This window comes from Terrapene carolina, unplaced genomic scaffold (assembly GCF_002925995.2).
Source record: "Terrapene carolina triunguis isolate 2854851 unplaced genomic scaffold, T_m_triunguis-2.0 Scaffold111, whole genome shotgun sequence".
Taxonomy (NCBI): Eukaryota; Metazoa; Chordata; order Testudines; family Emydidae; genus Terrapene; species Terrapene triunguis.
This window is the reverse complement of record NW_020664462.1, coordinates 9,215,623-9,238,102: the sequence shown is the minus strand read 5'-3', so window position 1 is coordinate 9,238,102 and position 22,480 is coordinate 9,215,623. Positions and strand designations below refer to the sequence as shown.

Below are 22,480 nucleotides of genomic sequence, written 5' to 3'. Positions count from 1 at the left end.
TTTTGAAACTTGGGTACCGAAATATAGTTAGGCACCTAAATCCATATTTAGGCAGCCAGTTAAGTGACCTGCATTTCAATAGAGCAAATACGGAATTATTTTATTTCTGCTCGGAGATGAAATGAGTAACCACCGTGCAGCGTCTTAGATTGAATGTTCCAAACAGCAAAAAGGCCATGATCCTGGGCTGTGTCTGTGCGGTCATTGGCGCAGCAGAGAGTGGGGTGGGGACAAAAGTAGCTGTGTGGTTCCCTGGCTTTGGGACTGGCCTGGGGACCAGTTCAGTTCCCAGCATAAGTTAGAGCACCCTCTAGTCAAGGCAGTACAGCTGTACTTCGTTGACTTTTGCCCTTTGCAAATCTTGGTTTACTCAAACGTTACATTATTAGTGTTTCCTAGGGAATTTGAGGGATGTGAAGGGGATATAAAGCTAGATGTTCATTTTTTATTCTAAAAGCATTGTCAGGCAAAGGGGACTATCAGCTTCTACTGAACAACACTAACATCTTTAGTGTCGCTAAGGCCAAATTCAGCATAGGCAGCTCATTGAAGTCAGTGGGAGCTGTATGCAGGCATCTGTGGGTACAGTTATTAATCCTTTCGGATTTAGTTCTTTGTGACCCAAAAATCTCTTAATGTCTATTGGCCAAGGGGTGCTGAGGGCACAGGTGCCGACTCCATGAGTGCTCCGGGACTGGAACACCCATGAAAAAAAATAATGGGTGCTCAGCACCCACCAGCCACCTGCCGATCAGCTGTTTGGCAGGCCCAGACGATCAGCTGTTTGGCAGCGGATGGGAGGCGCTGGGGGAGGGGGCGGAGCGGGGGCGGAAAGAGATGGAGGTAGGGTGGGGCCTTGGGGGAAAGGGCAGAGTGGGGGCAGGGCCTCGGGTGGAGTGGGGGTGGAGCACCCCCCCACCCGGAAAGAAGAAATTCGGTGCCTGCGGCGGAGGGGCTCCAGGAATCCCCTGGGTCTGGTATGTACGTTCTATTTCACCAAATAATGTCCTGTGAGCTCTCAAATAAAAGCCAGTGTCACACTGGTCATCGATATCATGAACTCATGTATGCATGTTGTGTAAAGAGCTATGTTTACACATAATATTTGACTGAAAATTACATCCTGTGTCTAGGGACTAGTCACAGGTGAAAAGGTGAAAAACAGGTTTTCTGTCAGACAAGAACGTTTATCTGACAATTCACTGTATGGTTCACGGTGAATCTCCTCTCACCAGTCTGAACCAAATGCTAATGAAGGATTGTGAAAACTTCAAAGCAAGAAGAATAGCAGGAAGAGGTGAACAGTGGGGGGTGGGGAGTGGAACCCCATCTGGAGGTGCACATCAAAGGCTTGTTCTGGTCTGTTTGGGGGACAAAGAAGATCTGTCATCCTTCACCTAGGACATAGACAGCGAGTTTGCTTCATGAAAGAGGGATCTCAGCCAGGCTTGGCTGAAACCACTGGAGTTAACTTTGGGTGAGATAAGCTTCTTTAGACAAGAGGGTAACTTGTTAGTTAAGTTTAGTCTCTAGAAAGCATGTTATGGTTTTGTTTTATATGTAACCATTTGTTTCCAGTATTCTTACTCATTATCACTGGAATGTCTGAATTTGAGAATGAACTTATTCTTTTTTCACTGTAAATAGATCTCAGTGCTGTGTTGTTAAGCAAAGTGGTGATCCTGAGTTGAATCTTACAAGCTGGTGTATACTGCTCTTTTGGGAACAGCAGGCCTGGTCATTGGGAGGGGCTGGACACGACAAGGAGTGCTCTGAAGACTTGGGGGTTGGTGTGTGCCTTTAGCTAACCTGTTCAGAGAGAGTGGAGGCCTGGAAGGCAGTGCTTGTGTAGCCAGAACCTGGTGGTGGCAGAGAGCTGACCCACAGCAAGGCACAGATAAATCTTCCTCACACTAGGGCAGGTGGTGTTGAGGGGCCTCACAGCCCAGGATACCCTTAGGATGTTTCACATTCTTCCGGTACCGAGATGTCATATTTTCACCGCTGGTTTATATTTCTTTTATCTGGTAGCCAAGAAACAACAGATCATGACCAAAGATGGTTTCCTGATGTATCTGCTGTCTGCTGAGGGGAACATATTCAACTCCTCTCACAGTAAAGTTTACCAGGACATGACTCAGCCCCTCAGTCACTACTTGGTGTCGTCGTCGCACAATACCTATCTAATGGAAGACCAGATCAGAGGGCCCAGTAGCACAGAGGCCTATATCAGGTAAAGGGGGATCTCTCAACACAGATTGTACCAGGATACAGAACACATACAGGCAGACTTGATCCTAGAATGTTCAATTCCACCCTTGCATGAACTGACCCTAACCTTATTGCTGCTTGTTGTGTCTGCCAGCTAGTGGCCAGATGTTGGAGTGACCTCAAACAGCTGCAAACAGGCTAGCCAACAAGAAACTTCCCTGTAGCTGAGCCAGCAGAGAGGTATTGCCAACCCTAAATGTGCAATAATCCTGAGTCAGGCCCCCAAAATAATGAGATTTTAAAACTAATAAATGTAACATGCTTTGTATTTGTCTTCTGGAGTTGGGGACTTCACGGGTCATGTTTTCAAGCATTTCTCTGCAGCCATGAGGGCTACTCTTTTTTCAGTGAAAGCTGAATTCTCAGGCAATAGCATGATTCCAGGAGGAAACCCCCCAAATCACGTGAGTCATGACCAGATTGTGAGCGTTAGTTACACTGAGTAGGTGCTCTGCTACCGTGGCTCTTTTCCTACCTGATGGAATTGTTGGGGAGCAGCAGCTATCTAGTCAAAGCGATGGGGAGGGGGCAGAGGATTTAGCTCAGTGAATTGCTTTCACTGGTTATTTGAATGCATTTTGCAATATCAGGAAATTACTTAATCCTGTTTCCATTGTGGTGAACTCTGTGGTTCCCACAGGTCTTGTAGCAGTGCTTATAGGAGATGGGTCACTTTAAGCATATGGGGAATTACTGTACACATGGCCTACTGTACACATACTCCTCTGTAGAGAAAAGTGGAAAGATCATCTTCAGAAGCCTACAGTGATGAATATATATAGACAAGAACTTACATTTGAAGGCAGGAAATGACTGAACCAGACAATGCAGGGCAGGGGCTTTCTGAGTGCACATTCAAGATGTATAATCTGTGGGGTGAACTTTCTAAAGGGGATTTAGTCTCATTAAATGCCAGTGGAGTTCGCATAGCTACATCAGTGGGCACAGCTTTGAAAATGCATCCCCAACTCCTTGTCAAATCTGCATGAAGAATGCACATGGTCTAGGCCTCTCTGATTGTGGCAGCTACTGATGGCTTCTTTGATCCACTCTCTTTATGCCCAGTCAGCCTTTCCTGATCTGCTCTTCACCGTCTCGGAGCTTCCCTAATCTCCTTTCTCTCCAACCCCCCTGTGCTTTTCAGATCCCCCTTGTCTTCAGCTGCCCTGAGCTTTTCCCATCTCCCCTCTCCTCAGATTCCTTTATGCATTTCTGAGCTTGCTCATCAGTTGCTCTGAGCGCCTCTCTTTTCAGTTGCTCTGATCTCTCTTGAGTGCCCCTCTCCTCAGTCCCATTGCACTTTTACAAGTTCCCCTGTTTTCACTTACCCTGCACTTGTCAAAGCCACCCATCAGCCTTCAGCGTATATTGAAATGCCCACATACGACATCGTCCCATTTTGGGGAGGGGGGAGAAAAACCCAAATGCCTCCATTCTTTGTTTCCAGAGCCCTGACCAAAGGCTGCCGCTGTGTGGAGCTGGACTGCTGGGATGGTCCTAACTCAGAGCCTGTCATTTATCATGGCTACACACTCACCTCCAAGATCCTCTTCAGTGACGCCATAAAGGCCATCAAGAACTATGCTTTCAAAGTAAGAACAAAGGACGGGGGGGGGAGGTATCCTGCAGCTTCATTTCTTTTCCCTGAGAACAAACAGGCAGACGTTCCGCTCCAGTGCAATATTCAGCTTTCCATTGTGCGTACAGAACGAAACCTGCATACTTCCATTTCTCATTGGTCCCTTTCTGGGCTGCCATACCTGTGCCTGGCCCTTTGCAGTGAGCAGCACCTGAGGGTTATTGAAATGCTGAGCCCTTTGGGGCAGGGATTGTCTTTGCATTGCACATGGGCGCAGAACTTAGCGCGATGGGACCCGGACCCCTACCACAGTGAAGACATTTACCAGTAACCAGACATTAGAACAATAATGCATGTAGGCAATGGGAAATGTAGGCAGTCAAATTAACTCGGCTGTTCAGTTCATGCTTAGCTTGGCTGTGATGTCTGATGGCTCAGCCGTATTTCTCTAGAGGTTTTAGAGAAATCCATGTGTGTGCATGTGAGGCACTGGTGGGAGATATTCCCTCTCTCTTCCTACTGGGAGTAAATTACAGAGTGTAGCAATCAAACCTGAGTGCCTTGCATAGCAGGCCCTGGGCTGTCATCCTTTATACCAGGACTGTTGTTCTTCCAGACTCACTGGGGACTCAGGCTTGCTCCTTCTTCTTCAGTTAATTTGCCTTTAGAGCCAACATCCAGTATTCCCCAGGATTTTAGGACGCAGAAATCAGAAGCCTACATTGCAAGGAAATATCCAGGAGGGTGCACAGTGGGTAGCACTTCCCTGGGGTCCTAAAACCCGTTAGATGCGTTATCAGGAAAGGAAGAAATGACTTGATGATATAGGATCTATCTTGCCCTCGTATCTGAGCATCTCACCGGCATTAATGGATGTTACTTCCAGAACACCCCTCTGAGGTCAGGAAGCATTATCCCCATTTTACAGATGGGGAACTGAGGCACAGGGAAAGTTAAGCGACTTGTTCAAGGTCTGTGGACCAGTTGAGCTGGGAATTGAGACCCTGCCCCCAGTCCAGTGCCCCAGCCTCTAGATTATGCTTCCTGGGAGGCTTCAGTAGATGGCTACCAAAACAGTGCTGTGAATGTGTAATGTTATGTTAATGTGTAATGTTAAATAGTGTAAAGTGAATGTGCATTTGAACTCGTTTGTACTGCTGTGTTAACACCCCAGTTTCCAATGAAATGTGCCTTTTGAAAAGTGCTAGCAGCACATTGGTTTTGTAACACACGGAGGGAAGAGATTGCCAGAGTTAAACCATGATGTATGTTGCTGTCCTACCACAGACCTCTCCATACCCGGTAATCATTTCCTTGGAGAACCACTGTAGCCTGGAACAGCAGAAGATGATGGCTCAGCACATGAAGACAATCCTAGGGGACATGCTGCTGGTAATGCCAGTTGATGGAAATACATCAGACTTCCCCTCGCCGGAGGTGAGTGGAGCTACTTTACTGCTTTGTATGTTGTTACACGGCCTGCGTTCTTACCAGACTGATGTAATATCACTCACCTTGATAAGGAGAGTCACTGAGGAGTCTCAGTTGAAGACAGGCTCTGTGGAACTTCTGGTCCAGAGGCCAGACAATGTCTTCAGCCCTGTTAGCAATTGCTTTCTCACAGGGTACGTCCAGTCAGCTGGGTATTACAGGTCTGTTTTGTATATGCTCACCTTACACAGAACTTGGTTAATATGACCTTCCGGGGCCTAATGTCCTCTGGATACTGGAGTTATCCTAATTAGTTTTAGTGTATATGAGGTGAAGACTAGTTCCTTGGGAGAAGTAACTAGGGGAGTTGTCTCCATGCTTCTGAATAGGCAGAATTGACCACTGCTTGATTATAATATAGAGGAGCAGCACTGTTCTGTATTGAAAAAAGAAGAAAGCTCTTACTGGCTTGTTTTCTGCTGCCCTTCAATCCCTTGGAAGCTATTCCATGAGGATTCTGGCCCGTTCCCAGGGAGTAGACAGAGTAACTGAGACAGCCATGCTGCACTGATTTCCCCTTCCCCTTCCCTACCTCAACATGCCTGGGGAAAATGAGTGCAGGTTACTGCAAACCATGTCATGTTGCAGACTCTCTTCCCACTGAGAGAGATTCTGAGGGCAGTGGTGACTTGGGGAGTAATAGAGAGCATGGGGGCTTGGTTGTCAAGAGATTGCAAGGAGGGGGAGAGCTGGGTGGCAGTGCAGAGGCAATGGACCTTTGCATGGAGGCCCCTTGCCAGTGGCACATGCCTAGAGATCCTTGCACATCAGTGCAGCCCATGAGTTTGGGGAGCTGACCCGTAGGCCTGATAGGGGAGGAAGGGACCCAGCAGACTGACGAGGTAAGTCAGTGAGTTAACACTTGTGGGCCTTTGGCTGGCTCCTATCCATGCTGCTAATAAATTCAATACAGAGCTGAACTCATTAGAACTGTTGCAGTCAATTAGCCAGAGTTTCACTCAGCTGGGAGTGAGGCAGCGTAGCTCCCTGGATGCCAAGACCACCGATCTATACCAGCTGAGAATCTGTCCCGCACTATGAGACTTCAGCCTGATTCCAAAACAGCAGCACGTGGAGAAGATACAGCGACAAAAATGACCATGGATTAACTAGGGCATTTTGAATGCTTTTTTAAACTCTTATTTTTACCCAAAGCTTCATTGGCCCAGAAAGTGCTGGGAGGAGTTTGTGGATGGGGAAAATCCAATGGTCAGTGCAGGAGAGAGGGGAGGGGGAAAAGCGGTCAAAAATACCATAGGAATTTGGCGTCTTCGTGTTCTGCTGTATTTTAAGGCATTTGGGAGCGTTACCTTGTATTTGTACAGTAAAATGGGGCCCTGTTCTTGGTTGATCCCTAGGCATTGCTATAATAAACAGGATTTATTATTATGAATAAACGCACCATTGTTCCCCTGGGACCTTTGCATTAGGGAAAAGAATTTCACTCCATAGTTAAGCACTGACTGTGCCATGGCTCGTGCAGGAATAGGACACACCCCGAGGTTGGGGATTGAATAAGATTTGACTGAGTTGGACAAGCAAGCTCTTGAGGGATTGTGTTACTGGCTTTCCCCTCACTTCCTGGCTCCTTGTTTGCCCTCAGGGCAAAATCCTGAAATCAACGGATTGCTTTTCAAAGGGCTGTTAACTCTTTGTAGCCCAGGGAAATTATATATATAAATAAATCTTTAACAAATAAAATGGGAAATAATAAATCAAACAAAAACCAAAGACATTTTGTACATTTTTGTTTCCTGCTCTCCACCTGATGTGCACTCTGGCTCCTCTGATAGACAATGGGCCAGCTCCTCAGCTGGTGTAAATCAGTGTCGCTGCATTAACGTCAATGGAGCTATGCTGATTTATATTAGCTAAAGATCTGGCCTAGTCAGCCTTTTTTTTAAAAAAAGGAAAAATAGTGGTGTCAAAATAATTCCTCACTTTTTTCCTCCTGTACTATTCCTCCATCTGCCTAACATGTGTGCCTAGTAGAATCTTTTCTCAAGATCAAATTGTTGACTGTTGTAGAAAATACTTTCATTTATAATTGATACGTAAAAAACCTTCCTTGATTTTCCACTTCCTAGTAAAGCTGGCAAGAGGGAGGGGGCAGTGAATTTTTTATTAGGAAAAAGTGTGTCCATTTATTTTCTCAGTTTGGAATCCACCCCTGGCAAACAGCTAGAAGGCTGTAAACAAAATGCAAAGCAGGAGAAGCATCATTATGGAATCCGTTGGCTGGGTAGTTTTAGGACTTAAAGAAATATACCACACTGCAGGAAAAGGGAAGTTGACACAGTTTAGATTCGCACTAATAAATGACGGTGCTGTCCAGGGTGTGTATCTAATTTGGTAGGTCCTAATCCTGCAAACCGTTACTGATGTGAGCAGTCCTTATGCACATAAGTAATCTCATTGCCTACTCACATCAGGGGCAGTTAACCCTGTTGCCAAGGGCCAGCAAAAGCCCCTGCATCACTTAAGCTACGCCCAGGGGTTGCCCAGGGAGGTCCACTGGCAGATGGCTGCATAGATGCCAGTGCACCCCCACGGGCCATGGAACCAGTCTGTGTAACATCCCTGCATAGGCCAGCATGGAAGGCTGCTGTGGGGCTTGGAGGAGAAAGGAGAGGCTAGAGTCACACATATAGTGGGGTTTGACCTCCTCAGCCACTCTTCACTCCACCAGCCCGGAGCACAAACAGTCTCCTAGCAGCACTGGGGCTAGGCACTTTATACAGATGGATGGTTGATTTGCATTGCTGGGCACATGGTATGTCAATTCTCACATCCAAGGTAAAGATGTACAATGGATAATTCCATCCTAGCCCCACTAGTTCACCCTCCATGGAAACTTCCTTCTCCATGAAACCATCTTCCCCTGGAGAAAGCAACAAAGAGTCCTGTGGCACCTTATAGACTAACAGACGTCTCCAATACGTCTCCAATATGCTCCAATACATCTGTTAGTCTATAAGGTGCCACAGGACTCTGTTGCTTTTTACAGATCCAGACTAACACGGCTCCCCCTCTGATACTTCCCCTGGAGGTTTCCCTGATAAGGCTCTCTAAGTTTGTCTTGCTTGTTCTTTATCATGTTGCACGTGACCTCCTGGGAGGAAAACATCACTCTACCTAGGAACAAAATCCAGTGGCTTCATTTGCCATTCTGAAAGGCACCTGGCTTTTTATTTCCCCCTGTCTCTCAGAAAGCTCATTCGGGAGCCAAGTGGAAGAAATAATTAGATCAGAATGGAACAATAACTCACGGGTGGGTGATCCTAACTACAGAGCATGCAGAAAATGGCCTCGCCAGCCCAGCACCGGAATTGAAATAAAGCACTCGTTAATGTCGTTGGCGACTAGAGGAATCAGATGGGTTAAATAATAAAGAGTCCTCATAAAACACTCCAGATTGATAGAGTGGCTAGCTCTTGCTGTGACCCTGACATCCCCATGCAGGCATTTAGCCAATGGCTTCTCACCTTGACTACAGCATCTCCCTTCTCAGGGGCTGCCCCAGAAGTCATTGCTCTATGGGCTGGTGTGCCCAGAGTGCTGCTGCCCACCGTCTCATATACAGAAAGACATATGACCATGACCCCCTGGCCTCTCAACACTTCAGAGTTGTTAACTCTCCATGGAGTGGCCCCCTGCCCATCTCACCTTCCTTGGGCTTGAGTCACTCCTCAGTGGCAGAACATCTGCCCGAGTCAGAGCCATCATTGCACAAGTCTCCTGCAATCCCCAGTCCGCTGTGGTGTGTCTACACTGCAATTAAAAACCCGCGGCTGGCCCATGTTAGCTGACTTGGGCTCAGGCTACGGGGCTGTTTATGATGTTGGGGCTCGGGCAAAGTAGGAGGGTCCCAAAGCTCAGGCTGCAGCCCAAGCTGGAACGTTTGCACCGCAATTAAACAGCCCCTTAGACCGAGGCCCGCGAGCCCAAGTCAGCAGGCGTGGGCCAGCTGTGGGTTTTTAATTCCTGTGCAGACATACCCTGTGAGACCTGGAGTGAGCTTGTGCCATCCATAGAGTAGCAGCGCTGCCCCGAAAGGCACAGGACCAGGCCATTTGGTCAAGCAACTTACTGTGAAAGCCTCTTCCTTCAGTGTTTCTTTTGAGTCCTGACCCAGTACGTATAATGGAGTGCAAATTGCTCTGTGTGTGTGTGTGGGTGTGTGAGTGAGAGAGAGAGAGAATCTAGGTCTGATCCCTCTACCTCCTCTCCCGGCTCCTCTTCTGTGTCTTTTCCCGAAGTTATTCCAGTGTTGGAGGGAACCGCCTTTGCAGCCCCTCCTTTCTGGGCTAACTTTCCTCTCTCTCCGCCTCTCTTAAAAACCTCACCGGAAAATGTCTCTCCTCCTCTCTTGCTGATGCCCCTTAATTTTTCCCATCCTCTGCCATTGTTTCTCATTTAACTTCATTGTGCAGTTATTGCTATTTCACCCTGCAAAGCAGCTCGGGAGACAATTTCCGTGAAAGACACTGTACAAAATAAGGGTGTAATAAGAATTAGTGTATTGGATCTTCAGAGCCCTTGACAAGCAGTATCTCATTAACCCTCACAGCTCCCCTGTCAGATAGGTAGGAAAGTATCTTTATTCTGCACACTGGGGAAACTGGGACAAGGTGCTGAGCCCTTTTAATTCTCACCTGAATTTAGCCCCTACCAGGATCATGCCCACAGAGAGGTTAAGTAAAGTGCCCAAGGCTATGTATCAGGTCAGTGACAGAACTGTATAAAGCTCTTTCACCTGTGCTATACAGGAGCTCAGACTTGATGAGCTAATGGTCCCTATGAATCTATGAAACTGTGTGTGATGCATTTGGAGCTACTTTGTAATAACTTATGAATACTGTGTGTCGGCCGGGTTATTGGGATGTTTACTTTGTGCGTAGACTGGTTGAGTTTAAAAGGGGCTGTTGGGAAAAACAAGCAGGACGGAAACGAATGCTGAAGATAAGCCACTTCTCAGCAAATGCCGGAGAGTTGTTAAGAGACAATGCCACGGCAGGGAAAGGCTGGGAACACAGGAGATCAGAAGAACCCGGGCAAGTTAAAAAGGAACACTGTCAAAGGGGGTGGGGAGGGATATTTGGGGGGGGGGGGGTGGGGGGCACCAGACTGTGACACCAGGGACCTGCTGGGGAGTCTGAAGAAGTTAGGGCTGCCTAAGTGACCATCAGGGGATGATAGGGCTTTAGGTAAGATAGACACGCCTGTAGACTGTTTAGAGAAGAAGGATTTTAAGACAACAAATGCTTTATTCCTGTTGTTAAAATAACTTTGGTTCGAAAAGGCTGTCAGCTCATGTATGCCACTGGTCAGACTCTCACAGCGTAGAACCGCCAGTGCCTGAACTCAGCATGGTGGATGTGCAGGGTATTGCAGCACGGAGGTCTGAGAGCAGGAGAATCACAGGATTCCACCCTAGGGAAGGCTAAAGGCACGAGGGCTGAGACATGCAGGGCTGCACTCGGAGAGACCAGAAGGCCGGCAGACGTGTGGCTAGCTCTGCAGCCGGGACTCTCTATCCCTGGCTTCTAGTCCTGAGTTTCTTAGGGCTAGTCTACACTTACCGGTTAGTTCGACGGCTGCGGATCGAAGTTCCGAGTTCGATTTATCGCGTCTGGTCTGGACGCGATAAATCGAACCAGGAAGTGATCCCCGTCGACTGCGGTACTCCAGCTCAGCGAGAGGAGTACCGCGAAGTCGACGGGGAGCCTGCCTGCCGCGTGTGGACCGCGTCTGAACCGCGGTAAGGTCGAAGTAAGGTATGTCGAATTCAGCTACGTTATTCACGTAGCTGAATTTGCGTACCTTACTTCGATTTGGGGGGTAAGTGTAGACCAGCCCTAAGAAAGAAGTTTCTTAGAATATCAGGGTTGGAAGGGACCTCCGGAGGTCATCTAGTCCAACCCCCTGCTCAGAGCAGGACCAATCCCCAACTAAATCCCCAAATGGCCTCCCAATCCTGCTGCCTCTCAGGATATATTGTGTTGTATTTGACCTTGTGCTTCCCACAGGTAAACGAAGTGGGTTTTGTGGTCAAGTCTTGCCAGTTGCCATTACTTACTGAGGCATTTCAGGAACGCTGAGGCTTCTACATAGCACAAAGGACGTGTGCAGCAGAGCTGAACTAATGAGTTGATTCTCTTTCCCCTCAGGCATAGTTTGGCAGGAACTACTTAATATCACATGGAGGGAAGCCGAGACTGCAGTAACGAGAGTTTAGTTTTTTAAACTTCATCCTGGGGGAAAGCCACTGAAAATCAGGATGTCAGCATCTCTTATTCCAGAGAGACATACTGACTGACAGTATGTCAATGCTCAGCATACATGCCTCATGGAAATTAGGTTCAATGCAACTTTTATTGTAGTACAGCAGTGGTCACCAACCGGTTGATCGCAATCAACTGGTCGATCCTAGAGGATCTCCCAGTCGATTGTGATCTCTAGCGGCACAACGGGGCTGCCGCTAAAACAGGCTCCCTGCCTGCTCCGGCCCCACTGTGCTCCTGGAAGCAGCCAGCGTGGCCCCGGAGGTGGGGGACAGAGGTCTCCCTCCTCACACTGCTCCTGACTGCAAGCACTGCCCCCACAGCTCCCATTGGTTGGGAACGTGGAGCTGTGGCCAATGGGAGCTGTGCAGGGTGGTGCTTGCAGAGAGGGGCAGCGTGTGGAGCCATGTGCCGCCCGCCCCCCAGGGGCCACAGGGACGCGTTGGCCCCTTCCAGGAGCGGCGTGGGACCGAGGTAGGCTGGGAGTCTGCCTTAGCGGCAGCCACACTACACCACTGACCGGGAGCCGCCAGAGGTAAGTGCTGCTCAGCGGGAGGTCGCACCTCAACCCCTGAGCCAGCACCCCGAACTCCCTCCTGCACCCCGAAACCCCTCCTGTACTCCAAGCTCCAGCCCTGAGCCCCCTCCTGGAGCCAGGACCCCAAAGTCCCTCCTGCACCCCAATCCCCAGCCCTGCCCCCCTCCCAGAGCCAGCACCCCGCACCTCCTCCTGCACCCCAACACTCTGCCCAAGCCTGGAGCCCCCTCCTGCACCCAAACTCCCTCCCAGAGCATGCACCCTTCACCCCCTCCTGGGGGGGGGTGGCGTGAGTAGGGCAGGGCTTTGGGGAAGGGGTGGGGCCTCTGGGAAGGGGCAGGGTGGATTCTGGATTGCCCTTAAATTCAGAAAGTGATTTTGGATGTAAAAAGGTTGGAGACCACTGTAGTACAGCATCTTCTACAGAAACAGGAGCCTGAAATGCTTCACACAGCTCAGTTATGAACCTCACCTCTGTGTAAGAGGGTAGCACCAAGACCAGTGTGCCACTTAAGCTCTCAAAATAGGACTTAAGACTGACCTACCAACAGCGAAGGGGGAATTTCACCCTCACTGATAAATACCAAATCACAACAGAATTAGAGAGAAATCAAGAGGTATAGGCAAGGGGGGGTGGAGGGGAAAGACATTATTCATAGGCCAAAAAGGGACCATTGTGATCAAGTAGTCTGGTACAGGCCAGAGAGCTTCATTGATTCTTGCATCAGCCCATAAATTCTGTTTGAGGTAGAGCGTATCTTTTAGAAAGACCATCCAAACTTGATTCAAAGACTCAAAAAATGGGGAAAGATTACTAGTCCCTTCTTGCCGGCAGAGAGCTGAGGAATTAAGTGATTTGCCTAAGGTTTCGCACAAAGTCAGTGGCAAAGTTGGGAATTAAATCTAGATCTCCTACATTTTATGCCATGGCCCTAATCACAAGACCATCCTTTTTCTTTCTTCTGGACCCAGAAATGAGGCTGGGGCCAGGAGGCCTGAAATGCCCTTCCCTAGAGAGCTCTGTGATAAAAAGGCAGCGTCACAGAGATAAAACACCAATGAGGCGAAGAGGTAATAACTAATAGCAACACACAGTTTTTATATACAGTAGAGGCTGCTCCAGAATCTGCATGGGAGAAGGCTCTTGCGCTAGTGAGATGAAGTTCACCCTTGTGGAGAGTGCCAGCATGAGGCCTAACAAGCCCCCTGTTTGAAGGCTTGAGTGGGATGTAAGTGGTGCATAGGCCTCTGTGCAGGGATGAATTTCTCCTGCAGGGTCTAGATGTTATGAAAGGACAGAGGACTAGGGGGATGCTAAAGTACTGCAGGGCGTAAGGAAGGTGTAAAGAGAGGGACGCTCTATGGAGAGTGTTTAAAAAAGGGGGACGGATTTCAACTGGCTCCTGAAATGAATGCAGAGAAATGAAAGGATCACCAGCGCATTTAGTCTGACCTCCTGTATACCACAGGCCACCTGCACCCGCATACTCACTCCAACAACTGCAATTAGACCAAAATATTGCACCCCTAAGGAGACACAACTATTTTATGCCCTAGGCAAAGAATAGGAAGGGCTGGAGTGCACCAATCCCTGAGGCCCTAGCAGTGGCAGGAAATCAAGTGAAATATACCCAGATGAGGACGGGCGATGTCTGTTCCTGCCATATGTTGCCTGGTAATTGGTACCCTCCTGCTGGCAGCTTTTGTGCAGTCTTTGAGTGCCAGGAGGGTTGTTCCAAAGTAAACAGCTTATTTGTGATGTCTTAAGAAAAAGAAAAAGAAAAAAAAAGCTTGGCTCCTTTATCAGGTTTCAATGGTAAATTTCAGTTCAAGCCAGACTTTGTGGTGAGGCCAGCAAAATCTCCTGCAACATCACTGCTTGATGTGTCAGGCTGGTCTCTCTTGAGACACGGTACAATGCGCTGTCACCCACAAAGAGAGTATAATGTTCTTTGAAAACTGCTTGATTGCTTTAAAAAGATCCCTGGTTTACTACAGCTCTGTAATTTAAGAACAGCATGACTGTTGCCTCTCCCATCACAGCACTCAGAAATCTAGAGGAAGGATTGTTCAGTGGTTAGGGCGTTAGCTGAGGATTTGGGAAACCCAAGCTCAATTCTTTGCTCCACCACAATCATCCCGTGTGACCTTGGGCAAGGCACTTAGCCCCTTAGTTCCCCAGCTATAAAATGTGGCTACGAGCACTGCCCTGCCTCAGGGGGGTGTTGAGAGAATAAATACATTTAAGACTGTGGGTGCTCGGCAGGACATAAAAGAATGGGGGAGTGCATCATACCAAAGCGAGCAGAGTGGTTTATTCGTGGATTCCATCTTTCCTTGGGAAGATAAGGACAATGCTGTGCACTGAGGGTAGGATTTTCCTAACCCTCAGCACTGACTTAAGCACCCAAGCTGGGAGCAGAGGTGGGCCGGTGCTAAGTGCTTTTGAAAATCCCAACCCACTTGAGTAAAAAAGTAACGAGCCGCAGAGGGTGCTAGTGGAGTTCATACATTGTAAGGCCAGAAGGGACCATTCTGGTCATCTAGCCTGCCCTCCAGCGTAATACAGGCCAGAGAATGTCACCCAGTGATCCTGGCATCAGGCCCATAGCTTCTGTTTGAGCCATAACAGAACTTCTAAAAAGATGTTCAGTCTTGGTTTTAAGACGGCAAGTGATGGAGATTCCACCACATCCCTAAGTAAATAGTTCCAATGGTTCATTACCCTCACTGTTAAATGTTTGCCACTTGTTTCTCGTCTAAATCTATCTAGCTTCAGCTTCCGACCCTAAAGTGCCCTCTACTATCAGAAATCTTTCCCCCGTGTTGCTACTTGTAGATCATGGTCAAGTCACTCGGGACCTTCTCGTGGGTTGTGATAAGCCATATCATACAAAAATTGAATGTCTTGGGCCAGCTCCTCAGCTGGTGCAAATTGGCATTGCTGTATTGGAGGATGCTGATCTGCTCCAGTGGGGGATCTGGCACCTAATCTTTTTGTTTTGCTTATAAAGAGTCTGTCTGTGAGATGTGCTAAAAACCCAGAGCGCTCCTTGAGTTTGAGCACAGACTATCTTCCAAGCGGACCCTGACCATTGTCCAACATACTGAGCAGTGCATCGTGATCATGTGGAATCCTTTGGTCAAATATGTGCTGTCACTTATTGGCATATAGCACTTTTCAACCATGGCTCTCAAGCAGTTTACAAAACGGTGTACGTTTCCCTATCCACATTTTACAGATGAGGAAACAGAGGCAGAAGGAGGTTAAGTGACTTGCATAAGGTCATTCCGCGAGGCAGTAACAGAGCCAGGAATACATCCCATTTGTCCTAACTCCCAGTCTTGTTCTGTGACCATTGGGCGATGTTAGATATTCAAAAAGAGTTGGATAATTTTGTAGCCTTTAATAGGACACGTAGTTATGTCTGGTAATTTAAGGTGGATCACACTGCATGTTTCAGAGAGCATGCTGATTACCTGGGGCATTCAGACAGGAGCTTTTTCTGATCATCGGTTTCTGCAGATGGGCTGGGAGGTGGTTGCCATTCTTTGAAATCTCAGGCATTGGCTACTTCAGGGTGTAGGGTACAGCCTTGGTGGGCTGATGGCTTTGTCCATTAACTGGATTCCTTTGGCTAATAACCAGTGACCGGTGAGCTCAAATGGGCCCTGGTCCTGCCGAGCATCCTTCTCTGATTTATTACAGATCAGGCCAGATTCTGCTCTGATTTACACCCGTTTTTGCCACAACTCCTTTTGCAGCAATTAAAGGGGAAGATCCTTGTGAAGGGAAAGAAGTTGAACAGCCTGGAGGACACCATAGGGATGAACGGGAACAGTAGCATAGAGGCTGAAGATGTCTCCGATGAGGATGAAGCAGCCGAAATGGAAGATGAGTCTGTGAAGAAGGAGGTAGAGCAGAAGAGGACGGTAAGTCAAAGCCCTGACCGGATCTCTGAATGGGAAGAATTATGTGGAGAGGGAAAGGGCATAAGCTAGATCCTGGCTGTCCAGCCCGCAGAAGGCCTTGACATTTTATTAAAGCTAATGTTAAAATTATATAATACACAGGTTGAGAAAAGAGTGTCTGTACATCTGGGTATAGTGCTTAGATTATCCACAATACAAAGTTTGTTTTCATAGAATATCAGGCTTGGAAGGGACCTCAGGAGGTCATCTAGTCCAACCCCCTGCTCAAAGCTGGACCAATCCCCAGACAGATTTTTGCCCCAGATCCCTAAATAGCCCCTTTAAGGATTGAATTTACAGCTCTAGGTTTAGCAGATCAATGCTCAAACCACTGAGCTATCCCTCCCCCAACATATCTATTCCTAAAGTTCCCTCCAGTGACTAGTTCTGGCATGGTGGGACCCACAACAAGTCAATGATCAATTCCCCTTCAATAGCCATTCCCACCTCCCCAAGTCTTTTAAAAAAGATATAAGATATATATAGTGCATAATCAGCAATAACCCAAATTAAGGTGAATAAATTACATTAGCATTTTATCCCATTGCACCCATCATGGGGCTGTGAAAACTAGACCCTTCTACATGGGGCTTTGAACATAGTGTAGGTCCAACAAACCCACTTTCTAATATGGGACCAGGTCCTCAACTGGTATGAATTAGTGTTGCTTCAATGGAAAGCTCTGCTGATTTACACCAAGGGGCATGGTTTGATCTGTTCAGGCAAGGCAGGGCCAGACTTTAAGAATCTTGGTCCTTCCCTAGACTCAAACATAGCTTTTGAAAGCGCTGCCCTTAGACACATGCACATAACTCATTGAAGCATCCAGGTGCAGAATTTGGCCCTTTATCTTAGACCACTGATCTTTCCCAGCCTCCAGGTGTGTGTGAATGTCCCTATGCACTATGGGCCAGATTCACTATGGGTGTATAACAGTGAAGTCAATGATGATGAACACCCACTGTGGATCTGGTCCATCATGTGTTTTCCCTAGTTTCCAGAGATTTATATTTCATGTCTAATCTGGAATCAAGCAGGTGTTTCCTTGGACGTTGGGTATTTTTCTTTCCTGTTTCTTTCCCTCATGGGAGCTGCCTGCTCCTGTTAAATCCCGGAAGTAATTAAGGTGGCTGTGGCAGCAACAGGGGCCAAAGCATCACATGATCAAATCAGAACCTGTCTGTCTCAGAACGAAGAGCTCCAAGCTTTGTGGAGCCAGAAATCCTGCCCTCTCTGTTCCCTTCTTCCCAGCCAGGCTAGATCTTCCGGTTTGCACGGCTGGCCCTGAGACAATCAATTGCTGAGACTCAATTGAAAAGTCTGAGGGCTGGAGTCGAGGGCTGTGGCCGGGAGTGCAAACAAAACGAGGTTGGTCCCCCGCTGCAGAAAGCCGTACGCAGAGCTTTCCGCCTGCACCATGTGGGGGGTCCATCATGCTGTGACACCGAGCAACAACGGGACTTGGCCAGCAAAGCAGCTGCTGCATGAAACCCAGTTAGAGCTCACATGCACAGCCCAGACCTTTCCCAGACCTCCCACCACTAGCAGCCTGCGAGCCAGAAGCATAGGTGCCGACTCCGTGGGTGCTCCTGCCCCGGAGCACCCACTGGGAAAAATTGGGGCAGCTCCCCGCCCTGCCCCCGCACCCCAGCTCACCTCCGCCTCCTCTCCTGAGCTCACCGCATCCCCGCTTCTCCCCCTAGCTCCCAGTGCTTGCCGCCGCGAAACAGCTGTTTCACAGTGGCAAGTGCTGGGAGGGAGGGGGAAGGAGGGAGAACGCGGCGCGCTCGGAGAAGAGGCCGGGCCGGGGTGGGGATTTGGGGAAGGAGTCCAATAGGGTCAGGGAGGGGGCGGAGTTGGGACGGGCACTTTGGCGAAGGGGTTGGAATGGAGGCGGGGCAGGGGCGGAGCCGGGGGCGCGAGCACCCTCCGGTGCTGGGAAAAGTTGGCGCCTATGGCCAGAAGAGTGAGCTGGGTAACAGCATGCAAACACCAATCCCACCGCCATCCTGAGTTTTTTCTTAACTGGAGTGGGGTTTGCCTAGACCAAATGTGCAACCAGGAATTAGCCTGTTCATGTGGTCAGCGTTGAAAGCAACCTGTTCTGAGAGAGGAAGGGAAGCCGGGTACAGTCCAGTTGCATTAAAGGTTCTGGGTGTTAAAAACTGGGGGATCCCTCTGTGAAGGAGACAGGAATGAGGCCCTGGTGTCCTTCCCCGGTGATCACTGGACTGCGTACACTGCGCAGTTGGGAGGGCGTGTGTAGAAGAAAGGCCAAACCTGTTGCTTTCTTGTCTCCAGAGTGCCAAATTAAAGCTGGCCAAGGAGTTATCGGACATCGTCATCTACTGCAAGAGCGTCCACTTCCAGGGCTTCGACAACACCACCTCCCCCCGCGCCTTCTACGAGATGTCGTCCTTCACCGAGAGCAAAGCCCAGAAACTGGCGCAGGAGTCAGGTATGTGCCTCCAGCCTTGTCAACAGGCTTTGCTAGTCCCCTCCTTGTCAGTCCCCTTGTTCGTGAACCCACACATTCAATGCTCGCTTCCTTCTCTAGTCTTTCCATGTGAAGATTCGCTTTTAAAGGCAAGATGGCCAGAAAAAGAGAGTCCCCTCCTACATGATTGGTAGCGCCTTAGAATCTAAAAACAACTTAGCATTGTCGCTCTACATATAAATGGCAACTTCCCTCCCTACCCCACCATTAATTAATTCATTAATAAATGGAGATATCCCATCTCCTAGAACTGGAAGAGACCTTGAAAGGTCATCAAGTCCAGCCCCCTGCCTTCACTAGCAGGACCAAGTACTGATTTTTGCCTCAGAGCCCTAAGTGGCCCCCTCAAGGACTGAACTCACAACCCTGGGTTTAGCAGTCCAATGCTCAAACCACTGAGCTATCCCTGCTTTCAGTGCTCTCTCAGGGATCTCTTTTGTAATCCACAACTGATAACTTGAGGATATTTTAGCAAGAGCAGCATTTTACACTCCTTAAGCATGGTAGTAAAAATCTTAAATAGATATTGTAATGTGGTGAATTTTGTGTATGTGAGTGTAATGTATGTACGCCACTGCAGTCTGCTGGACAGAATTATTTCAGCTATGTCTCATAGCTGGGTTTCATAGGCCCTATACTGCATGCACCCAACAGAGAGTCCCATTTAGCTGAAGCAGAAAGGGCCTGTTTTTTTAGAATAGGAGACTCTTGGTTCTGTCCCTTTGTCATGGTGAAATACTGAGCGTACAGCATAGTGGCCATTGTGTGCAACGCAGTAACACCCAAGAAGCTTCGGGGTGGCCACAGATTTATTATAATATCTTCTTGCACTGAACTATAGAACTTCCTGCTCCATTAATATCCCTTGATATTAATGCAGGAGCAGAAAGTGTGTCTGGCATATGGAGGTGGTGGAATCTCCTTCCTTAGAGGTTTTTAAGGTCAGGCTTGACAAAGCCCTGCCTGGGATGATTTAGTTGGGGATTGGTCCTGCTTTGAGCAGGGGGTTGGACTAGATGACCTCCTGAGGTCCCTTCCAACCCTGATATTCTATGATTCTGTTCTATGATTCTATGCTGTTCAAGCTGTTTTGAATGGACACATAGGTCACAGGGTCTGTTTCTGTTGCCTGATTGGATGAGTTTAACTCTCAGAATCAAGTTTCTTGTGTGAATAGTTGCTCTTTGAATTTTGCTTTCTGTGAATGTTCTGCATTATCCGTGTCACATTAACTGTTTCGGTCAACATTCCTGCCAGTATACTCATCTGCTTTAGTATTCACAAGGCAGAACCACTTCACTGAAAAATTCGAATACTTGCTTTGCTCTAGTTCCCAGCAGTGGTGACTCAGGATGGGAACTGTATGCAAAGTGTCTGCAGGTTTGGGCGGGGGTTCAAGTTACTTAGTGAATGAGAGTCCACTTTGGCGTGATCACCACCAGATTAGTGATCAAATGTGGATGAGGAGGCACTGAAAAGATTTGGTCTCTTTGGCTGGGCATGTCACCAAAAAAAGCAGTGGAAGTGATTTAGTGACAGTATGTCTGATAAAGGGAAAGAAGTTGTGACAGAATATACTCCTGTGTTCACACTCTATACACCATTGTAATAACGTTTGTACAAGGTGTGTCGTGTGAGGAATCATTTAAAAACTCATAATTCGCTGGTCAGGATTGCCCTGGTAAAATATGTGTGGCAACATTGAGAAGTTACAAGATTCCCCTGTATGATGTTATGAACACACGTTCCAAAGTCCACAGCCCTGCCCAGGCAGAAGTCAGGTCTGTCCTAAACAAAGGAATGTGTGCTTGTCTTAATATGTATTTAAGCAGTAAATTGAGTCATCAAGCAGGGAGGGACAGCAAAGGAAGTTCAAACAGGTGAAAAAACCCAGCAGGGAATATCCTTCCACATAGGCTCTGTGTTTCCTGGGTCTCAGCTGGCAATGTTTTTCAAGAGAGGGACTGAAATTATAAACAGGAGGGACGAACACCCCAAGGCACCCCCCTCTCTCTTTCTCTCCTTGCCCATGCCATTCACTGCACCTGAAGAGACAAACGAAGCAGCCATGAGACTCTGGGGGAGGGGTCCTGACCTAAAGAGTTTGGTCGGTAAGACTGCTGCTAAAACATGTGAGAAAACTCTGCTTTGAATCTAATAGAATATGTTAAGTTAGGCACCAGTAAGTGTTTTATCTTTATTTTTCTTGAAACCATTTCTGACTTGTATGCCTCATTACTTGTACTCACTTAAAATCATATCTTGTTATCGTGAATAAACTTGTTTTATTGTTTGATCTAATCCAGTGCGTTCAAGTTGAAGTGTCTGGGTAACTCCATTTGGAGTAACAAGTTGTGTGCATATTATTCCCTTAAAGGAATAATGGACTCAGAATATTTGTACTCTCCAGGTGAGAGCTGGGCAGCACAGGACATACATTTCTGGGGGGAAATCCAGGCCTGGGGGTGTGTTGGGGTCACCCTGCAATATAATCAGGCTGGTAAGAGCCAATGTATGGCTGGCTGCAGCACACACACAGATTTAACTGGGAATGACTTACATGCTGGAGGCTGTTTGCGAGCAGTCCGGGTTGGAGGCTACAGCAGCGAGGCATTGTAAAGGGCACCCCAGGTTACAGGGTGGGGTGACGCAGGTGCTCATTAGTCTGGATTGTACCCTGGTATGTCACAGAAGTGTTATATGCAAAGTTAAAACACAGGCTAAGTAGACAGGTAAAGGAGCTGCATAACATTAAAAAGGAATAGAAATAGCACAAATCACTCAAAAGGGTGTTTGTATCTGTTTCTCTAGGAACCAGTTTTATTCATCACAACATCAGGCATTTGAGCCGGGTCTATCCTGCTGGCTGGAGGACAGATTCTTCCAACTATAACCCAGTTGACTTGTGGAACGTTGGCTGTCAGATCAGTAAGTGCAATTGAAAGCTACCACGTTGCAAACCGGACCCAGATCAACAGGGACCTAAATGTTGTTAGTATGTAACTGACCTGTGTGTGGCCTCAATCCCTGAAGAGAGGCTAAGCACTGATTAGTGCTTGTAATCCAGCACACTGATGGGGAAGATTATTTATAGATCCGGTCTGTGGTAACTCATCACTATTGTCAACAGAGCACATCACACACGTTAATGAATGTTTGCTCATAACACGCTATGCTATGCTATGCAGGTTCTTATACTGGACTTATCGCTGTAGTATCTCATTCTAGCACATTCTAGCAATGCATTAAACAACATGATTAACATCTGTCATGAGTTGTTTGTTTTCTGTGAGATAATGAACTCTTGGTATTCGTGTTTAACAAATGGGGAACGTAGAGACAGAAGATACATGCCCCAGGTCAGACAGAAAACCTGTGGCTAGCCAGGAATGAATGTAGACCTCCTGAGTCCCAGTGCAGTGCTGTAACTATGAAGCTCCATACTTCCTCATTTTCTGCAGCTGCTTCCTGTATTCAAAGCGTAATGTAGGTAAATGTAATTGTGCGTGTTCCATGCCTAACCACTAGAACAGTATTCCTCAACAACCGGTTCCTGGATTGGCATTGGTTCCTGAGATCTCCCTGACACAGTTTAGGAAGGCAGCAAGCCAGTCCCTGGTATCAAAAAGGTTGAGAAACACTGCACTAGAGGGCACCAGTATGTATCAAGACCCATAGTAGTGGAGGAATATAGTGTGGCAGAGTAAGAAGCAACAGCAGCTGAATAAGCAAGCCGGTTACTTAGCCTGCTGTCTGTGCCTTAGCTGACGAATTTCTGGGTCCAAAAGTAACAGATCTAACACAAAGAAGCAATCTTTTAAAATTCCTGGAACACTGAAACTTTGAGG

The 22,480-nt window shown here is 47.8% G+C and overlaps 1 protein-coding gene across 1 annotated transcript in view; it reads left to right on the top strand.

The window, feature by feature from the left end:
• The window catches only part of PLCD1 (phospholipase C delta 1), a 54,666-nt gene that overhangs the window by 17,357 nt on the left and 14,829 nt on the right, over positions 1–22,480 (top strand). Inside the window, exons 4-9 of the mRNA XM_026652117.1 lie at positions 2,032–2,233; positions 3,719–3,863; positions 5,138–5,287; positions 15,929–16,096; positions 18,437–18,593; positions 21,444–21,560. Of these exons, the coding sequence (XP_026507902.1) occupies positions 2,032–2,233; positions 3,719–3,863; positions 5,138–5,287; positions 15,929–16,096; positions 18,437–18,593; positions 21,444–21,560 (939 nt within the window). The remainder of the gene's footprint in view (positions 1–2,031; positions 2,234–3,718; positions 3,864–5,137; positions 5,288–15,928; positions 16,097–18,436; positions 18,594–21,443; positions 21,561–22,480) is intronic.